A 22,739-nucleotide genomic window follows, 5' to 3' on the forward strand; every position below is an offset into this window, starting at 1 on the left:
TTTATTCACTGCGGTTAGCAGCTTCGCTAAGTGCTTGTAACACTGTGATTTATGCAACACATTGGACTTTGTGTTGGCCAGAAATGCTGATTTGATACATATCAATACAGGATTCTGATACAATATGTTGCGATACTGGAAGCAAGATCAAAACTGTATATATACAGCTTTGGAAAAAATTAAGAGACCATCTTAAAATAAGGAGTTTCTTTGATTTTACCAAATTGAAAACCTCTGGAATAAAATTAATAATAAATAAAATCACCATTTAAAAACTCCTCTTTATATTTACTCAGGTTATATTTGTCTGGTTTTAAAGTTTGTTTGATAATCTGAAAAATATATGACATAAATGCAAAAAAAAAAAGAAAAAATGTCTTGCCACTATATATATATAGTATATATATATATATAGCTCTAGAAAAAAATAAGAGACCATGAGTGAAAACCTCTGGAATATAATCAAGAGGAAGATGAATGATCACAAGACATCAAACCAAGCTGAACTGCTTACATTTTTGCACCAAGAGTGACATAAAGCTATCCAAAATCAGTGTGTAAGACTGGTGGAGGAAAACATGCCAAAATGCATGAAAACTGTGATTAAAAACCATTTGGTTATTTCACCAAATATATGTTTTTGAACTCTTAAAACCTTATGAATATAAACTTGTTTTCTTTGCATTATTTTCTGAGAAGCTCATTTTCTGCAAATAAATGCTATATTTATTTTGTTAGGAAAACAATCCTAGGAAACATCAAATCATCATATACACATAATTTTAGTTTGTGTGTGTGTGTAAGAGAGAGAGAGAGAGAGAAAGAGCGTGAGAGATGTTGTGCAGAAATGTGCACGTCGTCACCATCACACCTGTTGTTACTCACTGGACCATGACTCATGTATCATCAATCAGATATTCCATACTCTTTAGATCATATCAAAGCCACAAACAGATCATATTGCAGCTTAATGAATGTAATGATGTATCAGGTGTAATTCAGATCTTTCTGTCTGCAGTCGTCCCAACGGTTATACTTACCTCCCAAAAAGTGTCTCTGCTGGAGGGCTCCAATCTGACAGTCACCTGTAAAGCCTCAGGAACACCCACACCTGATCTCAAATGGAACATCTCTCAGCTTGTGTCCAAATATAAGGTAAAGCAAGCACACTTCTGTCTGTGCACCTGTCTGTAATTAGCAAATCAGCCTGTCTGTAATTAGCAAACTGATCTGATCTGAGAGTAGAGCTTGAGTTTCTACTCGCTCACAAACGTAACAGCTTCAAGTACTGTTAATCTGATGGGGGTGGTTTTGGTGTAGGATTCGGGAAGGGGGATGTCCCACCCAATGTGGAGTTATGTATATAACTTTATTTAGGAGTTTGATCCACGCCCTTACTCCTCCCACTCTTCTCCCTATATTAACCGTCACTTCCTCTCTACCTGCTCGTTGAACAACCTCGCACCCACCTCCTCCCCATCTTCCTCCTTCTTTAATTTCTTCTTTTCTCTTCCTATTTCTCTTTGTGTGGGGTGGGCTTCAGATTCATGCTTTTCCAACGAATCTGCCCCGAACTCCACCCCAAATACTCTGAGAGTCGCTCCCCCTCTCTTCTTCTTCTCTGTTCAGTCAAGGGCGTGGGGCAATACTAGCAAAACTAGTTATAGGTGGATTTGTCCCCCCAAAAAAATGATACCGCAGAAAAAGCAGAAATTGTTTAAAAAATATATATATTTTGAAAGTGAACCCACATCTGCACCCCCCGCCATGAAAAGCACCAACTCTCGGGAGTGCATTTCTAAGTAAAGTTAGATAAAGCAATTATCTCCACTTTTATCAAAGAGACTTACTTTAATTCAACATGTGATATTTTGTGACATTTTGAGTTAACTTTTGTTTCTGAGGCTGGTAACCCTGATGAACCTATGTGTGGCAGAGGTAACTCTTGGTCTTCCTTTTCTTGGTTGATCCTGATAAGAGCCAGTTTCATCATAACCTTTTTGATGGCCATGTTTTGTATTGACTGACCTTCATTTCTTAAAGTATTTTTTTCTTTACCTATTTGAGTAGTTCTTGCCATAATATGGCAAAATAGGTCTATTCACTGTACACCAACTCTACCTCTTCACAACACAACTGATGCTATTAAACACATTAAGAGGCAAGAAATACAAATAATTATCTAAGTTCAGCACAGCTGTTAACTGAAAAATATTCCAGGTGACTAGCTGGATGTGTGCAAGATGTGCTATTTTTTTTTGTATTTTATTTCAAAATCCCATTTTCTTCCAATTTTGCACAGCCAATTATCAAACCCACTCATTAGGACTCCCCGTATCACTAGTAATGCCCCAACACACCAGGATGGTGAAGACTAGCACATGCTTCCTCTGATACATGTGAAGTCAGCCACCGCTTCTTTTTGAGCTGCTGCTGATGCAGCATTACCGGGTAGCATCACAGTGCGCTCGGAGGAAAGCGCAGCGACTCGGTTCCGGTACATCAGCTCACAGACGCCCTGTGTTGCGGACATCACTCTAGGAGTGATGTGGGGAGAGAGCGCCATCTACCCACCCGGAGCGAGCGAGGCCAGTTCTGCTCCCTCTGAGCGCTGGCGGCTTGATGGCAAAGTTGCAACATTTTCTTGTTTACTAGCCAGCGGCAGAACCTTGAATTAGAAGGAAAACATGGCTACACCCCTGTTCCTTACTAATGCCACATAGTGTGTCTAATAACCAGTGTATCAAAATAGACCAGAAAATAGTTATTTATTTATTGTGTGCCTTATAATCCAAAAAATATAGTGCTACGTAATTTAATATTTCCTTAATTGTTTTCATGTCTTTAATATTAATCTGCAATGTAGAACATACATTAAATAAAGAGAGAAACAAAAACATTGAATAAGAAGGTGTGTCCAAACGTTTGACTGATACTGTACACATTGTTACCATTCTGGTTCTTTGTCTCTCTCAGATTGTTACCTCAGGGCAGTCCTCTGTGCTCAGTATCTTCCACCTCTCTTCACTGGACAACGAGTTTAAAGTCATCTGCAGCGCTGAGAACATAGCAGGAGAGAGTGAAGCTACTCTTCAGCTCGACGTTCGCTGTGAGTGAATACTGTCTTTTCTTTGTGTCTCCTCAGCACGATGTGAAGCAATTTCATTGCCTTTTACCTGTTAGCCTTGTCCCCACAGCCTTCCCTTAGTTTGGCTTTCTCAAGTCTTGCAGGTAAATTAATACATGTATTCTTTTCTTCCTGATATGGGTTTAGTTCCAATCTGGTTTGGTTGAGGTGGTGAAGTTTTGATTTTGAAGGAGAAGCTGATGGAGAGATGAAATGGTAAAAGGAAAAGTATTAGTTACCATTAGCTTTTAGCCTAGGATTGATCCCCTGGATTTTGCATTGTTGTGTACCTACAGATGGGCCAGTCCTGTACCACTTACCATCTTTTTCTGTAGGCATGCAGTTGTAATGTGCTCTGCTTGGGGTTTTACTTTGTCTTGTAAAAAAATACACAGATATTCATAGACAATATGCTGTCCTAAAGGTAGCTTATGTTGCTCTAAGATTGCAATGTAGCTTTCTGTATTAGTGCTGCATCCCATAAATGTTCTGACACAACCCTATATCATGTCAGACCCTGGCTTTTGCACTTATCGCATAGTCAATTTCATCTTTGTTCCATACTTATCTTAGCTACACAAGTGTGCTGTGTGTGCTCAGAGCACCTACACTAGGGCTGCACGATATTGGAAAAAATGTACATTGCAAATGTTCTTTTTTCAACGATATATATCGCGATATTAAACAATGCAGGGCTCATGACTTCACCAGCCCCACCCTCACCCGCAGCTGTCTTACGTCCGGACCAGTCAAGAGCTGAGTAGCGCTGAGCACTGAAAACCCGAGGAAAACAGCAAGACAACAGTAATCGGTCTTTTAATCAGGCATTTAAATGGCTTTTTAAATGGTAAATAAGAGCGTTTTTTGGGGATTAAAAGCATGAATTCAGCTGTAACTGGAAATATCTGCACAAAACTGTGCTGAACTGAGGTGCACAGCTTTCGACCCTGTGGATGGAGGATGGACCTTGTGTTTACCCCTGCCCTCCCCCCTCGCGCCCCCCTCACGCTTCTCAGGCAGAAGCAGCCTGTTACTCACACAGACACAGAGACAATGCTATGTATCTACTTCTTGTGTCAATAATCAAAACATGGCAACATGACGTGTTTGATTTAATTGCCTTAAGTGACATTGCACGTCCTGAGATGTGACTTGTGTGCATGCGCACATCGCGATAACGATACTTTTAAAGATATATCATGCAGCCCTAACGTGTAGCAGCACACAAACCTAACATTTACATCAACAAAAACTAGATATCAAAATAATATAAAATAACGTTGCTGTTCCTTCACAGCACAAGAACACAGGTTATTTTCCTCTGCTGAGAAGTGCAGAACCACTGCGCTGATAAAATTCCAATTCACCAATGTCAGAACGCACCTGGCTTTTAAAGGGAATGGCAGATGGCACACTTACGCCTAAAACAAACCCATGATTAATTTACACTTGGGGTTGTAGAAATACACTTCTAAAAATAAGAGAGTTACAAACCATTAAATGCTGCAAAGGTTCTTCCCACTTAATGATCTTTATGTTTATGCAACCAAATGTGTTTATTCTATAGCTTACCTCAAGAATCCATTTGTAGATCCTTGAGTATATTTACTAGTTGCAGTCCTATTAGACAATTTAGTACATAATTTCAGTACATAATCTAACCTAACACTGTTTCTGTTCCTTTTCTTGTTCACTTTGGGCTCACAAACAGTTCCCCCAACAATCAGTAAGCTCATGGACGCCATTCCAGACCACCACTGGTGCATACCCTTCAGCGTCTCTGGCAACCCACAGCCGAAGCTGAGCTGGTTGTGCAGCGGTAAGCCGGTGGAAGAGGGGGAATATATCAGCACCCGCATCCACGACTACTCCGAACACGAGTACCATGGCTGCCTGCAGCTGGACAGCCCTACACACGTCAACAACGGCCGTTACACACTGCAGGCCGAGAACGTTTACGGAAAGGACAGCAAGTCCATATTTGCCCACTTCATGCACGACCCCTGGAATGGTGAGTTAACACCTAGCAAGCCAGCTAACATCTGAAACTCACTTGTTGTTGTTTGATCTGGCTGCCAAATATGGTTTCCAAATATTCGAATGTACACCTTATATAAAATAATCTGATCCTAAATTCAGATATTCCTAATCAAAACTAATGTAAAAACTAATGAAACTTTCAGAATTCCCTGGAAAATAAACTTTTTTTCAGAGTGGTCCAACTTAGGATATAATCAATCACATTTATCTTACAATCACAGGAATGTCTCTTACCTGTATTAATGTTTTATGAAGTCTGATTAAGAAGACGCACTTATTGAGGAAAGCACACAAGCTTGAAAAAGTTTATTTTAGCTGTTTTTTTTAAGGATAGCAAGCAACTCCTGCAGTGCAAACATACCTCCTTGTATTGGAATTAAGGAAAAGTGCAAGATATGAAAATCACATGTAAGAGTTACAGGTTTACAGGTTTCTTGACAGAAGAGCAAGTTTATCTACTAGATAAGTTTATCTACTAGATACATAAAAATCTTCATTAACCGAGTTTGAAAATTATCTTACAACAGTAATTGCTATGTTGGTGCTGCAGTAGTCTCTAAAAGATTTTTAAAGCTCAGCATCTTTTTGTCAGTGATGAACAGAGCTCCATTACTCCATGGCTTCATGGAATCCTTCATATGAACTAAAGTCTCTGTTTTTGTTTGTTTTCATGCAAATACCAAACCAAAAGACACAACAGCCACAGATCCATCGTACTACGGTAAGTCATTGTTGTCAGAAACTGCAATTTGTTTAGTGTAACTTATTCAAAGTAAACAGAATACTTTAAAGGAATTGATATTAAATTCATTTTCTGTTTTCCCTTTTGCTTTACTGCCCACGTTCAAGACCCCACCACAGGTATGAATGAAATCACACATACACACTCTTTTAAACTGTCTTCTCTCACTTACAGAGTTTGTTCTTTTTTCCCTCCACGTTCACCCACTGTCTGTGTTTCAGATGACACGCCTCTCGGACCACCTCAGGATCGAGTTGCTGTGAGTGAAAAGTTTCAGGTTTTGTGTGTGTTACATATTTGAGACAGAAAGACAGTGTCTATTCATCTGAAAAATATGAAAAATAATACTTAGGGCCCTGTTTTAGAGATCTATAGGTGAGCTGTCAACCTCACCTTGCACAGGTTGTAAAATAGAACCCTTAAACATAAAGGTGCCGCTAATGGTCCTTTAAGTGACACAATAAAATAAAAAAACTTAACAAAAGCATGTTTTTAGTACAAATGTGAGTGTGAAGATACTTTAAATTAATTCCTTATAATTATATTCCATATATATTATTTATACAGGTTCTTTATCTTTAAAAAGTTCCTCACATTTACACGTTTCTAGTACAAGCATGCACATGGTTGTTTACATAAACAAATTTATGAAATGATTCCCCTGGTTGGCTCTTATTATAGCTTCAATAAACTGTATGCAGATGATGTATATTGTGGCGTGGAAGAGGAAGGTGGACTCATGAGACTCATTGCAAGTACTCAACAGCTCTTTATTAAACAGGCTTGCCACTCACTTATAACTTTTAACAAGGCTAGGAGAGTGAAACCCAACTGCTCACACAGCATAAACAGCCCTAAGGTCACTAAACCAACTAGGAATCTACCGGATGGTAGATTCAGAGTGGTGCCCACCACTCTGCATAACCCCACCTAAAAGGGAGGCCCCACACCTGACATCCACTCACACACAGGCACACAGAGGCGGGCACACAGAGACAGGCACACAGCAGCCACACACACACAGACGCCACAATATGTAAGTATAGAAAAGCTTTGATTTTTGTGACACGGTGGCACAATGATAAAGGGCTAGTGAACTGCACCTTTCATTACAACGTTTACACACTGCATCAAACTTTTATTTATAAAAGAGACCATAGAAATAATTTGTTGAGTTGTTAAGTGTTTTCGTGTGTTAATATAAAGTGAACTATATAAAGAAGTATTGGGACACCTGCACTTTACAAATCCCATTCTAAATACCAGTGGTGTGCAGTGGCCCTTTTAACCCTTCAGAGAAGGGGTGAGTAAATGCAATAATAGCATAATTTTTAATTAGGAAATATATATCATAGCTATTGTATGTGTAAGAATTTATTTTATAAATCAACAAAAAAAAATTAACTAAAAAAAAACAGCAACAGCAACTAATTCAAAGCATTAGTCTGTGTTTTTCAGTTGTTACAGGACTCTTCTAACCAATCAAAGCTTTTTAAAATGGCTTCTGCCCCCACGTGACTGCGTGACCCTTCTGCTGATTTTTAGAAGGTTGTAGTAATGAGTCTATTAGCTAATTCGAAGCAAGTCTAACCAATCAGATTCATGATTTTCACTACGGGGCGGGGCCATGGCTGTGGTGAAGGTGTTACGCGTTGCTTAGTCATAAACGGAGCTCATGCTGGATTAGTTTAATAGTTAGCGAACTATCATGGAATTGCGGCTACAAATCAGACAGATATTGATTATATTATATTAAAAATCCTTTTTTAAAGGCTGTCCTTCAATGTGAAACTAATTCACAATAATATTCCGCCTGACTGGTGAGTTCTTGTGTGTACTTAATGTTTTGGCTGCCCTGGCGTGCTGTAGACATACAAATGAGTGATATTTGTTGAACGCCTGTACTTGTAGGCAAATTAAGCATTTATTGTTGTGTCTATTGTATACTTTTGTAGTTTGTAGCTGTATTTGTGGGCTATTGATGTGTATTGAGTTAATATAACTAAGTCAAGACAGAGAATATGTAGTTATTGTAATATTTATTTATGTGTCGGTCGGCCGGCGGCGGGGTGGCGAGGAATGGGGAGGCGGTTGCAGAAGGGGTACCCACTATATTCACTGCACGCCACTGCTAAATACATATGAGTTTATAGTGAATTGGTCCCAAATTGATCAAATTTAACAGAAGGTTTAGAACTCTGCATTTATCAAGTCAGAAAATTGATTGATACTTTTATGCTCTATATGTCTCAGCACTCTCTGACTCTTCTCTGTAACTGTACACGATCTGTCATTTCTCAAAGTTATTTTGGTTTTAAACACTTTTCAATAATTCCATTCACAGCTAATAGTGGAATATCTGGCTTCACCAACAGTAGCATCCTATTAGATACAGTCCAGGAAGTGAGCTCTTTAGAATCTCTCATTCGTTCACTAATGTTTGTAAAAGAAGACTTCATGGTTAGATGCTTAATTTAATACCACTGTGCCAAATGGAACTGAATGAAATGTCTAAATTAAGTGAACAAGGGGTGTTTCTCTAAACTTTTGTCCACATAGTGTATGATGGGTTGGAAAAAGCTCAGATATGATTGTACAGTGATATATACATACAGCTCTAGAAAAAAATAAGAGACCACTTTAAAGTGATGAGTGTCTTTGATTTTACCAAATTAAAAACCTCTGGAATATAATCAAGAAGAAGATGGATGATGAAAACTGTGATTAAAAACCAGGGTTATTCCACCAAATATTGATTTCTAAACTCCTAAAACTTTATAAATATGAACTTGTTTTCATTGCATTATTTGAGATCTGAAAGCTCTGCATCTTTTTTGTCATTTCATCCAATTCTCATTTTCTGCAAGTCAATGCTCTAAATGAGCATTTTTTTCTGAGCTGTATACACCCTGTTATTTTGCATCAAAATAACACAATCTAATTTTTTGTTTCACTAGTAACAATTGTATGTGTGGGGGGCATTTTAAAGCTCTCTTTTATGTTCTGTCTCTCTTTTAGTCTCTGCTAAACTCTCATTATTTAGCTGTATTAATATAAATACAGTTTTCCATTGTACAGCACCTGTAAGAAACCTATATAACACGAACCCTTTAACACTGCTCAAGGCCATCTTCATCACAGCAGTCAGGGTGTCTGTGTGTGTGTGAGTGGGAGTGTGGGAATGCTGTGTAAACACCCTCTGTCCCCCTCTGTAGGTGTACGTGGTCGTGGGAATCGCCGCTGTCACATTCGCCGGCTTTGTGCTGATGCTGGTCGTCCTGAAGTTTGGACGCAATTCAAAGTTCGGAATTAAAGGTAAGCACCTCTCAGCCAGGCTCTTCTCTCTGCCAGACCCTTGTTAAGGGCCCCGGCTCTGCTGAGAGACATTGTGGAGGAAGCTGGAAGTGGGTAATGAAAGCCCCAGTAAAGCTTCGATGAGGAGGGAGGGCTTGCAAAAGGAGGCTGTTCCTCATCTTGTTCTCTGTGCTTCACTAATCGCTTAACACTCAACCATTCTTCTTTAACCAGCCTGTCTCTGAGAGCTTTGTGTCTGGATTTAAAGCTTTTCTTCGGCTTGTTTGTTGGCTGTGTACTTTTACCGATCTAACATTAATATTAACATTGGGAGCCTTAAACTTAAAAGTTTGGAAAAAAACGAATCTGGCCTTAGATGATCGATAATCAGAGATATTTTTGGGTTCTGTAGTTTGCTTCTTTAGGTCTGCACTAGAGCTATGAAACTAAATATATTGTTTGTAAGCTTATACATTTCCAATTAAAATTGTGTAACAGTGTGCTTTGTCAGTCACGCACATTCCCTTAAAGGAGAACTCCGGTGTAAAATAGACTTTTGGTGTAGTAAAACATGATACTAAGTACTTACCTTTGATGAATAGCACACCTATGTTCTCCCAAAGCGTTTCAAGATCCAGAAATTTTAACAGTTTGTCCAGACACCCTTCAGACTGGGTGACACGGAGCATAATTTGCCCAGATAAATCACTTTTTACACCGTTATCCAGACTCACACTTCACTTCACTTCACTTCTCACTTCACACCTCCTTGCTAGAATCCGGAAAACCCTGACATTTAAAGATAGTATTTCAGATTTCAGTATTTCAGTGTTTCAGATAGTATAATGTTATGGCTGCTTTTATTCCTGTTGCTGTACCAATTTCTCTCTGTAGCTGGGTGTGAGGGGTGAGCTAGTAAGACATTGGAGCTATTAAAGGAGGTCTTAAAGGAGAACTCTGATGTAAAATGGACTTTGCGTGTATTAAAGCGTTGATGAAAAGTACTTACCTTTTTAAGATCCAGTATTTTATGCACTTTGCCCAAACAGAATTTAGAATGAGTAAGATGGGGCATATTTTGCCTCTGGACAGCCCTTACATTTAAAAGAAGATGTTTAGATCTTTAAAACTGCACAAGAAGTTTATTAAAAGCCACTGTTCACATCCCATAGCGTAGGCACCGCCATCCTAAATTTAAGTCACAAGATGCCAACCGTTGAGCACGAATCGTAAAACATTTTGAGCAGTGTTTATGTAATTTATTGTTGGTTCTTTGCATTCTAATATCGACAGTTTCCAATGTTTACTTATTGTAACTTAAATTTAAGATGGCGGTGCCTGGAGATTTACCTACGCTATGGGATGTAAACAGTGGCTTTTAAAAAACTTCTTGTGCAGTTTTAAAGTTCAAAATGCCTTAAATGTTTTAAATGTCAGGGCTCTCCGAATTCTACCAATGAGGTGTGAAGCTACTTTAAGCCTGAATAATGGTGGAAAAAGCGATTTATCTGCAGGGTCAAAATATGCCCCGTCTCACTCATTTTAAAGCCTGTTTGGGCAAAGTGCGCAAAATACTGGATCTCAGAAAGCTGTGGGAGAGCGGAGGTTGGCTATTGTTTAACACCAGAGTTCTCCTTTAAGTGATCTGTTGTTGACGGTTAGGCAAGACACTACGGACTTGATGTGTAAGCAGCACCTCAGGGATGCAAGAATGCAGGGGGGTTCTGGAAATCTGTTGTGTGTGTGTGTGTGTGTGTCGATAAGATGGGGGTGTGTGTTTGTTTAAGTGGGAGTTTAAGTGGGGGGTTAGTTTATGAATGAGCATCTGTGATTGTTTCTTGTGGTTTTTCTGTACGGAAGTGCCGAGTTAGATGTCCTGAGGGGCTCGTTTTAACACTGTGGTCTGGTTTAGACTCTCTATGCGTTATGCGTCAGTTTGAGTGTGTGTGTGTGTGTGTGTGTTCATGCATTCCAACAAAGCCAAAGTACATCTGCTGTTAAATATGTATTTAAGTTTTCTTAAAGCTTATTCTTTTCATTTTTAATTTGATGCTCTTTAGCTAAGCTTCTGCATGCTGTGATTCAAACACACACACACACACAGTCTCACACACCCACACACTCTCTCACTCACACACGGCTTAGAGAAAAGCAGGCTCTTCATGCAAGAGAGTGGAAGTGAGGGAAGTGCAGGGGTGAAACCATAGCTCTGGAGTTCAGGAAGTGTGGGTGTCTGCAGCTCTGACAGAGAGAGAGAGATTCAGAGTCAGCAACCTTCTGCTTATCAATGATTCAGAGGCAGGTATCAGTTTTCTCAGTTTTTTTGGTCTAAAAATCAATGGAGCTTGTCAAGGTCAGAAGTATCTGCCCTGCCCTGGCTCAGCACTCAGGCCAGTGTGATAAAACCACTTCCTCTTCTCTTCCCCCTCTCTTCCTCTTCGGCAGTCTCCACTAACCAGGAGTTTTTAACAATGTAGTTCATAAAAAATTTGAATTTGCACAGTTTTGCACAATTTATATAGTAATACATCAGTCAAGATATAACAACATGCAAGGAACAAAACAACACATTTACAGAAATGTATTTTTTTTTTCTTGTCAAATTACTGTTATAGTTTAACTCTTGGAGCCCTAGTGGTCAACATTGTAGTTGTGTTGTGCAGTTTTGAAGAAAACATACATCATAAAAGTAATCATTTCTGTGTGCCTGAAAGAGTTAAAACTTTCAAAAATAGTTGTATTTGTAGCATAACAAAATATTGAGTCAAAACCTTATTGAACTTCAAGAAACTAAATCATTTGTGGACAAAAACACAGAAAAAACTATTTATTTCAAAATAGTATGTAATTTCTTGCTTTAAAAATGCATGTAATGCATTGTACACAACATTAGAGTCATTGGACTGTTGTACATAAATAATAATGATGCTAAATAAGCCAAAAAAAACATTCTTAATGTAAAAAAAAGCAGTTGTGTATTGGAATCAGATAGTAACTAAAAAAATAGTGGATTTGCCCATCACTAACCAAAACACTAGAAGTAGAAATGTTGGTGTAAAATTGTTTGTAGAAAAAAATGATTTTCTTGTATTTTAAGGGCCCTATCTTACACCCTGTGCAAGGCGTGTTGAGACATTTTTGGTGTCAAAGGTTTCTGTAGTCAAAACATTTTACACTTTTACTGCACAAAAGGATGTACCATAGCTAGAGACAACAAGAGTCAAGCGGCTTCTTAAATTCAGAAAAGTTTTTTGGACCAGATTCCTCAAAAAAAAAAACACATGCCTACATTCTGGAAGGCTCTGGAGGTTAAAGGGAGTCGGGGGAAAAAGCACCCAGTGGTGTGTAACTGGCATTAGACACTGTTGTAAATTATGAATACAAGCACCATTGATCTGTGAGGCACCGACCGCTGCACTGAGACCTGTTGTATAAATTACAGTGCCATAAGGTTAGAATTAAGCAGCACCGCAGGCCTCCTGCGCTGAGCATTTCAGAGGTCACTGATGGTAACTGGTGTGTAAAGCAGAGCGTTTCACACTCACTGATGCTCGATTAGGTATGTCATGTAAAAGTGCCAGAGTTTATGCGCACCTGGAGGCTTGGAAATATCATCATGTGCGTCATTAGCAGCAGTGGGAAATCATACGAACATTTCCTGTGTCTGTTTTTAATACTTTAACAAAGTTCTGATCTTAAAGACTGTTCTTATGTCTAGTGTGTTCTTTTATAATACTTAAATACCTAATATAATATAATACATAAACCTTATATAAAATGTACTTTTTCTTAGTGTAGAGCTGTTGGGTGCCATTAATGCTAATGCTGCTGCACCCAGCCATAGTGAAAATCTGTAAATCTAAGCTAACTGTAAATAAACGGAAGCGCTTTACTCGCCCAAATAAACATTTGTCAGGAGAGAAATCTGTGTGGATAAACATTCAGCGCTGGTTTGACTTTCATTTATTATTTTTTTAAAGAATTAATGTAACGTAGGAGCAGACGGGAAGCGGACGAAAAAGCAGGTAAGACCAACAAATTTATTAAATAACAGATAAACAAACAGACAAATAAGAAGTAAACGAGAAAAATATAAATACATAAACAAACAGGGAAAATAACAAAAGGCTAAACTAGACAGATAATAACTAACAAGACTGGAGATATATACAAGGATAAATACGAGGAAAAACTAGGAACAGAAATAAACAAGAAATAAACAGAACATAAAGAAAACCGTGGATATCACAAGGGCTAACATGGCTAGACATACAACGGGAGTTGGTGCAAAGACCGACGGATAATCATAGACTAACAGGTACTATATATAGTAACATGAAACACTGAACACCTGGGGAAAGGGCGGAGCTACAAATTACAGACACGTGACTGAAAAATACTGGGAAAACACACTAGGAAACGCTGAAACACAGGGGAACAGAGCGAGGGCGTGACAATTAAAGCCTTATCATCCGCTTATAATCCGGTGTGCCTTATGTATAAAAATAGACCAGAAAATAGATGTTTATTGATAGTGCACCTTATAGTTCAGTGCGCCTTATAGTGCGAAAAATATGGTACATAAACTTTACCAATTTAAAAATTTAAAATCCCCTAATATAAAATGTACGTTATTTTATATTCTAGTAGGAAAAATCATAAACTTGGCAAAATTCATTTTTTTATTCAGTAAAAAGGGGTTTTATACTGTAAATTATGTGTTAATATTACTTTTTAGGTCATCTTAATTAAGATTTGATCAGCACAAAAAACAATGGGGCATTGTGAATTTACAGTTTACTATTAATTGTACTTAATTCTAGAATTTCCTCACATTATACACAGCACTGTTTATCATTCTAAAAACTTCTCAATTTCTGTCTGTAGTTACTTAATTTACACAAAATACATATTAGACATTTTTAATAACTTGTATACGCTTAAACAATTATACACGAGAGGGAGTGCTGTAATGTTATAGCAAGAACCTGGAGTGCATTATTGCGCTTATAAAACAGTTCTATCATCGCTGTTTATTAAAAGATTTTGAGTTAAAAAGGATGAGAAAATATGATCTGTTTGGTTATTAACACTCCACAAGTTAAAATAGTTTAATTGCCGCTCTGTTTGTAGCTGTGCTGTTTGGCTTGTAAGTGCTGCAACTTTGCTAGGTTACCTGTATGTACATGTAATAATACACAAAGAGCTTCGGTTACAGTGCATTATCGGCTGGTAATGGCACTCATGGAAGGCCTCTCAGCCAATCACATTGCAGGGTCTGAACTAACTGTGGTATAATTGTATATAAATCGTGAATTCAGACTGTATATGTGCTGAAGTCAACAAAGTTTTGAATGAATGAATTCATGCTTAATTATTTTTGTATGTTTATGTAATTACGTAAGTGCGTAAGTACTTAACTAATGTTATGCATTTGTGTTCAACAACTCAGTTTATACTTAAAATGTCCTTAACGTATATTGAATACATTTTGTACACTTCTTATTTGAAATAATATGATCGAATGCTGAATTTGTTCTGTACATTTGTTTTTGTCGTGCTAAAGACATTGAGAACTGGTGATTGAACCAAAGGAATTCATAAATAATGTATTGTGCAGTGCTGCATTATACTGAGCTGGTAATTGATCCATTCAAAGTGAGGGAAAGTGTGAAGAGCGTTGATTTCTCTCTGTGAGGAATTAAAGTGGGTAAATCAGTGGCTGTTTAAACTGGTCAGTTGGATGGAGCTCCAGGCGCTCAGCTAACAATGAATCACTGAGCTGAACACACTGCTATCACCACACTGCAACTTCCGCCTGCCATTCAGAGAGAGAGATACAGAGAGAGAGAGAGAGAGAGAGAGAGAGAAACACACTGAGAGGGAGAGAGAGAGAGTGGTGGTCCTGCCTGCGCACCACATGCCCCTGTTACCATAGAAACGAGCATCATCGCTAGCACTCAAAAAATGAATAATTCCCACAAAGTATGAATCATAAACTGCAGGGAGCAAAGACAGACACACACACACATATATAAAAAAACACGCACACACAAATACACTTCTCTCACTGCATCTCGTCCTCCTTCTTTCACATACTTTTTCTTCCTTTCTTTCATGTCTTTCTTTTCTCTCTTTTCACTTCTTAATTTCTCCATTTCACTTTTTCTCTAGTTCTCTCTCTCTGTTCTCCTTATTTTACTTATATATTTTCCTCTTGCTGCATTTCCTCTTTTCTCTCCCCCTTTTTCCTCCTTTTTCTCTACTATTTGTCACTCCCTCCTTCTCTCTCTCATTGTTTTTCACAATTGGTTCTTCAGAATGTCTCTTTTTCTCTTAAGTTTTTTTTTTTTCTTTTGTTTCTCTTTTCTTATCACTTGTTTCTGTATGTCTCGCTTCAATTTTCTCCCATTCTTTCTCTTGCTTCTGTTTTCTCTCCCTCAAATCTTCAGTCTCATTCCTTCGTTCTCCAGCTCTAATATATTTTTTTCTTTTTCTTTTTGTTTCTCACTTTCTCTCCTTCTTTTACTCTCTTTTTCCCCTTTTTCTCTATCTCTCAATCTTTCTCATTTTCTCTTTTCTCTCTTCCCTCTGTATTGGTCACAATCTTTATCTCTCCCTTTCTGGCCTTTTTTTCTATACACTATATCCCCCAACACACACTCTGTAACTCATTCTTTGTTTCTCTCTGTCTTTCTCTCTATCTTCCCCCATAACCTGGACATTCTGCCACTCATACAGTAACCTGAGTGGACAAATGTACATGGAGTTATAGGTGTAGCTCTAGTGAAAGATGTAGAGAGTAATAAAGTAATAAAGTGGTTCTACCTGTGGTGAGAAAAAGTGTAAGCTGATGTTTCTCTCAGCAGAAACAGCTTTTGATTTCCATTCTGTTTGTTCTATGACTCAGACCGCCGTTAGAGCCAGATTATTGGAAACAGTGCTTTATTTAGTCTACTTCTGAGCATGTAATCCAGCATACCTGTGGTCATCAGTATTTAGGACATAAGCACTGTGGTCCTGTCATGTCACTTACTGTAGACAAGAGTTTTTGGTTCTTCTTTTATGTTTCTTCATCATATTCTCATGATGAACAGCATTTAGCAGTGTGGTTTACAGCCACACCCAGTGGGAAATGTTTAGCAAATCATCACTGGCATAAGACTAAACCGCATGACTATTTTTATATATTTATTTATTTAGCAGCATCAGCAGAAAGAATCACTCAGCTTAGCCGTTACCGTTATTGGGTTTTGTGTTTCTACATCTGGGATACATTATGATCTTGAGATGGGTAGTAATGTTGTGTCCGTATTATGAGTTTTGGCTCCGACTGATGTCCCTGCAGCCCTATCTTTACTCAGTCAGGTTGCCAAGAGCATTCTCGGAAAGATGTTCTTCTCTCTACAGAGCTCCAAGCCCTCTGTTGTGTTTAGATGTTCTGATTTTGTTTTTTTATGGCTGGAAGGTAATGTTTATTGATGAGTAATGAACGCCAGTGCTGCCAGGCTGTGGTTCACCACTTTTTTTATACTATGAGATGCGTAGGTTTAAATCTGGCGGACCATGGACCATGACCACCTGCAATGAGTACCACCCGTGGGTGGTGTAGCCAGTGGTTGGTGTAGTTTGACAGACAGCTACAGGTCTAAATTTCTTCATTATGCTTGAATTCTCAGAACACTCAAGATCTACTAACACACTAAGGCAGAAGGTGGGTTTATAGACCATTACTGCAGTTCTGCGTTCATTAAAGCGGAAGCATACACTGAAAAAAATTATGTGTAAAATTTACTTTTAAAAAATGTTCGCAATATGTAAATGTAAATTAAAATTCATGTAAATTAAAGTACCTTCAACTTGGTTTCAAGACTTAAATGTTACATAGAGTAAATGAGTGAACTGAACTTCGGTCAATCCTTTCTTCTAGTAAACTTTACTTAATTTATTTTTGCTGAATCAATCCTTTCCTTAATTTCTGCATACAGTATTACCTTATTAAAATTATCTATTTTAATAAGGTATTACCTTATTATTATAATCTCAGGTCTCATTGTCCAAACACATGGATGACATGTAATAGTCTTGAAACCGAGTTGAAGTTATTTAAATTTACAAGAAATTAAATTTACTTAAAAAAAGCAAATGCAGAAAGTTGCAAAAGTTTTTTTAAGTAAATTTTACGCATCATTTGTTTCAGTGTAGACCGATCAAGCATAACGAAACACTATGACCACCTACCTATTATATAGGAGCACTTTATAGTTCTGTAGTTACAGACTGTAGTCCTACTTCCTTTCACCATCCTTCTACTATCCCTGTTCTTCAATTGTCAGGTTTGAGAACTACTTAGTGTCCTGTGTGCTCAGTGGAGCTAAAAAAATTGATAATGAGCATAGAAGCAAAGAGTTGAACATAATGTTTTGCTTGATCTGTGCAAATAGCAGCATCAAACTGCTTCCATTTGTTTTGTACTAGCTAAGGCTACAGCCAATTCATAAATATGTCAATAGTTCAGCCAAAAACACTAACCAGAGTTTTCTCTCTATCAAGTTTAAAAATGTTCAAATTCAGTTGAAAAGCTTGTGTCTTTTTTAATAAGGCACCCAATAAAACAAGGCTTAAACCTTTGATTAAACAGCTAAACTCTATATCAATGTTCATTTGTTTAAGCAAGGGTGTTATTAATATGTACTAAGACTGAGTGGGAAGAATTAACTATAAAAAATCTCCAATATGTATTTTCTTTAACCTGTCACTTCAGAGATATGGTTTGGTGTTGCCATGTTTGTTGTCCAGAATGTTTACTGGAGCTTCAAGGCTAATGTTGCTAATGTGTAACGAACAGAAGTTAGACTTGCCATGAAGTTTTACCTGATTATTTGTTGTGATAATTAAGTCTTATTAATTGATAATTTAGTTCATCTCATGCATATTTTTGGAAAGTTTTTATAATAAAAAAAAGGCTAATTTGTCTGATTAGCTAAATCGCTTTCCATATATCAGTATTTGGCTAAGTGGCTAATGCTACATTGTACTAACACAAAATTATACGCTGCACTGTTTTGTGTGCATACTCGCACAACTGTTTAGACTTAAAGCTCCACTAGGTAGGATTGAGATTTTGTGCTCGTGGGCTCCCCCTACAGTTGTAGAGTGTAATAAATGTTTCAGGCGGATTAGTTTCTCTTTCTCGTTTTCTGGCTTTCACAGACATATTTGGTCTCTTTCCAGCTTCTGCCAGAGTGTCTGTATGTTAGTTCGTAAAGAATGAACCAGTAGTCCTTGTAGAACTGTTAGAACTAAAGGTCGGAAAGCAGGGCGCAGTTCTCGCGAACATTGGTCGCGGCCGCCTCTGAAAACTTACAGAGTCTGGTTTGAGCTCAGAGGAGCTCCGGCACAGACACAAAAGCACCGCTATTCCTCCTATTACACCTCAATGCAGCGCTGCAGTGAGTTTCAAGCTGTAATTTTACTTCTTTAAAAAGATCAAAAATCAAGGAAATCCTACCTAGTGGGGCTTTAAGTACAGAAGCAGAACTCCTATATTATATATGCAATACATATATTTTTAGTGTACATGCTAAAAACATTTAGCGTCTTAGCTAACAAATGAAAAGCCAGCAAAGATAACTGAGGCTAGATATACATTATGTATGAAGTGTTGTGCAAGCCGTGCCTTGATGCGACTGCAGTATGCGCTCACAGGGCATCTGAAATTAACTTTTAATTTATGTGTGTGAGTGTGTGTGCTGGGGGCATCTTGGAGAAGTGTGGAAACGATGTTGTTCTTTAAAACATCAAAGAAAATTGTAAACATTTTAAATAATATACTTAAGTGCCTAAAACATCTCCACCGTACTTTAGGTCCTATAAACTCACTACATATACTATAGGCAAATATACAATAATAATAATAAGTGTGTCAGGCCTAACAAATGTACTAACCAAGTTCAGTGCTACTTCAGTAACCACTATTTGTAGCTGCTTTTGAAGTCTGTATTTGTCAAACTTTTGCTTTAATACCACTAGTATTTCTGCATTATAAAACTAATAACACTGCACTAATAACACATAACCACCTTTTTGCCTCATATTGAACTGGATTCTTGAAAGATCTTTTTTAATGGCGTTAATGATAAAAATTAAATGATCTACTTTGGTGTTACTGTTATTTGAAGTCTATTATTTTCTTATTGTTTTATTTTTGTTGTATATTTTAATTTAATATTTAATTTATATTCACATTTATATTGTGTTAATTTTAGTTATTATTTTTGTGTTTGCTATTGTGTTTTGTTGTGTTGTCTTACATCATGTTTTGTTTTAGGTTTTGTTTTATTTCACAATGTTCCAGTGGAAGCAGTGGGCCGATAAGAATGACTCCAATCACTCCAATACGAGCTGGACTGTACGTGGTGTTTTGGGAATGACACTAGACAAGCTTATGACTCGTCCCATCTGCTACTGCCACAGCCATGCAGCCAGTCAACCAATCAGCAGCCGGCATATGCTAAAACAACCCCCCTTTGGGTGACTTCTTGTTGGTTGTTGGGGGGGGGGGCCCAGTCTGGGACGTGCAGTTATTGGTAGTAGAATGTGTGTCAGTGAATAAATGGACCCCTGCAGCTCTGAGAGACTCTAAAGAGATAGTGATGGAGCTCCAGCCTCAGCATCTTAATGGACACCCTCATAAATGAATCATAACTGATGTGCTCTTTTTGTTTTTCCTGTTAACAGCTGCACTGCACTCACTCACCGACCTGAAAACTAGCGATGTTGAAAACTAGCGATCTTAAATTCCACCCTGATTCAGTTTGATTATTGTTGGATTTATTGTTGTTTTTAAAATACCCTGCTGGGGGATTATAAACAATAACAAAAATACAACAAAAGTGTGTGTTTAAAGGGCCCATATGCAGGATTTTTCTTTAGTTTTTTGTCTTGATATTAATTGTGTCTTTTATGTGATTTTCCTGCTCCAGCATAGTTCATAATTAATTTTACATTAACATTTTACATCCCAATATCTTTTATTTATTCCTTAAAATTAAACAGACTGTTTTGTTACTGTGCTGTTAAGAGTGATATGTATCAGGAATGTACTGACCAGGTCTCTTTATGCTGCGCATTAGCCATTTGTTTGTCGAATGATATGAAATAATAGTTTCATAGTTAGGAGAATGTGCTATGATCTGGGCGTTAGCATTAGCTTTAGACTTAATGTGCTGTTCAAACAAAGAAAGGTGTGAAAGGTTCTCCCACTGGTAAAACAGAGTGTTTCAGAAACGGTTTTAGATGTTTACAATAGTTCCACCCTGCCGACTTAAATCATATTTGTTGCACTATAAGGTGCACTTAAAATCCTTTAATTTTCCCAAAAATCATCAATACGCCTTATAATCCAGTGCACCTTGTGTATAAATTTTAGTCAGGTTGTAAGGAGCAGCTAAGCCACTCCGCTAAATTGCAGCATTATACAGGAGTTTCAGTGAAGATTCTCCAGCACCGAGACTCGAGACTGGAGCATTATTAGTATTAGCCGCTAACCACGCTAAGAGCTATCCCTTTCACCATTCAGAGGTAAGTAATATTGGCCTTTAGCCTGCTGCTAACCCTGGCAAGCAGCGCTGGAGCAGCATTAGCCGGTAACTGTGCTAAGTGCTAGCTCTTTCGCCGTTCAGAGGTGAGTGTTATCGGCCTGTAATCTGCGCGTTTAACCTGTTAAAACAAGCTACATGGGATGAACCGTTTGCTAACATCTCCCTAGCTTACCAGAACACTCAGGGTTCCTCAGTGTAGCGCTGCCTAGCTGTCTAGCTGCTAACCGCTGAAATCTGCAAAACTATGCTTACTGTAAATAAACAGAAGCACTTTACTTACTCAAATAAACAGTTTTCAGGAGAGAAATTTGTGTAAATTAACATGCAGCACTCGTTTGACTCGTCTGAAAATGTTTTTTTTTTTTTAAGAATTACAGTTTTGTTTACTTAACCTAGCTTAGCTTTACAGGTCTCACCACCCAGCGGTGAGACCTGCTGAATTAGAAGCATGGCAACACCACTGTTCCTTACTAGTGTCGCAAAATGTGCTTTATTATTAGATGTGCCTTATGTAGTAAAATATATCAGAAAATAGACGTTTATTGATAGTGCGTCTTATAATCCGGTGCTCCTTATAGTTCTAAGAATACAGTAAACTCTTTGATTTAACTCTCCTCAGTGCTGCTGGTTGAACAGTAATGTCCATATATTCCACCTTGGGGACACCAGACAATGCTATGAACACTGCTGTTAAAACAAGAAACAAGATTAGGTTTAACATAGCCTATTCCCTGGTCATTAAAACAGACATGGATCAGCCTCGATCCTAAATCACTTGATCGCATCAGAACATCCCTGATATGTAAATGACCTCTGTTTTGGTTGACTACTTTGTATTGTGTCTAATTCAAAAGCTATCATAGGTGAAAAACTATTTACTACAGAGTGTATGGGCGGAACCTAACTGCTGTATACTGTACAGACTGTACAGGGTATGTGTAAATCCAAAATAAGCTGATTTTAAAGTTTAGTCTCAATTTACAGACTGTACCGACTCTAGGAGTCAACAGTATGTTTACTTATTGCATTAATTGCTCTTTATTTAAAACAAAACACAAGTACACTTTATTTTTGTGAGAGATGGGCCCTTTAAAATCTAACATTCTTTATTGATTTTTTTCTATGATTATAATTAATTCAAATGTATTCTAACATTCCAGTAACTGATGGAGTTGAACTGTCTCTTTCAGGCATCAATGCCCTTTTACACCCCTATTAAAAAGACGCACACACACACTCACACATGCATACACACTTAACAATAGGGTGCAGACATATATGGAAAAAGTTGTTAATGTACTGTTAATGTGTTATTAACTGGTTATTAACACATTCATGTTAACAGTATTTTTATGTTTATTTCTTTGTTTTATTTTTTTTTCCAGATTTTTTTTTTCCCAAATAAACATTAAAAAAGGAAAAAAAATAATTCCAGCTGGAACAGTTCCAGTCTACACTACATTACTGCAGTAAGCTAGACTCCCTCTTGGGCTGTTGACACTTGGGCTGTTGAAAAAAAGCTGTTTTGCTGAAAGCTTGTCTTTATGAACAGTTGTTTTATAACTGTGCTTCGGAGAGATAATGTGTCTGCAGTTGATTCCGATTTATTGCTTATGTTTCCGTTGTTATAGAAGTAGATATTAAAATGATTTAAATTGTGGAATTATAAGCTGTTCTGTGTGCTTCCGACTAGAATTTAGTTCACATATCAGTTCATTTAGATTCATGAATACATTAAAAGAGGTCTACATTTACAATACAGGGTTGCTAAGAAAGATAGAGTGTGTGGAATAAATGATGTTATTTTGAATATGAATTGTGAGCAGAACTGTGTGATACTTTACATTTTGAGGGGTTTCTCAACAGCTGCTAAGAACTTCAGGGACCTTTGGGTGAACTGAGCTCAGAACGAGTGGTTGCTCCTCTCCCTCTG

General features: G+C 37.7%; 1 protein-coding gene across 1 annotated transcript in view; it reads left to right on the top strand.

The window, feature by feature from the left end:
* Window positions 1–22,739, top strand: part of ntrk2a (neurotrophic tyrosine kinase, receptor, type 2a) — a 77,888-nt gene that overhangs the window by 11,152 nt on the left and 43,997 nt on the right. The window contains exons 6-11 of the mRNA XM_007237422.4: window positions 1,019–1,155; window positions 2,977–3,109; window positions 4,839–5,138; window positions 5,859–5,888; window positions 6,131–6,168; window positions 9,125–9,224. Of these exons, the coding sequence (XP_007237484.2) occupies window positions 1,019–1,155; window positions 2,977–3,109; window positions 4,839–5,138; window positions 5,859–5,888; window positions 6,131–6,168; window positions 9,125–9,224 (738 nt within the window). The remainder of the gene's footprint in view (window positions 1–1,018; window positions 1,156–2,976; window positions 3,110–4,838; window positions 5,139–5,858; window positions 5,889–6,130; window positions 6,169–9,124; window positions 9,225–22,739) is intronic.

This window comes from Astyanax mexicanus, chromosome 12 (genome assembly GCF_023375975.1).
Source record: "Astyanax mexicanus isolate ESR-SI-001 chromosome 12, AstMex3_surface, whole genome shotgun sequence".
Lineage (NCBI taxonomy): Eukaryota > Metazoa > Chordata > Actinopteri > Characiformes > Acestrorhamphidae > Astyanax > Astyanax mexicanus.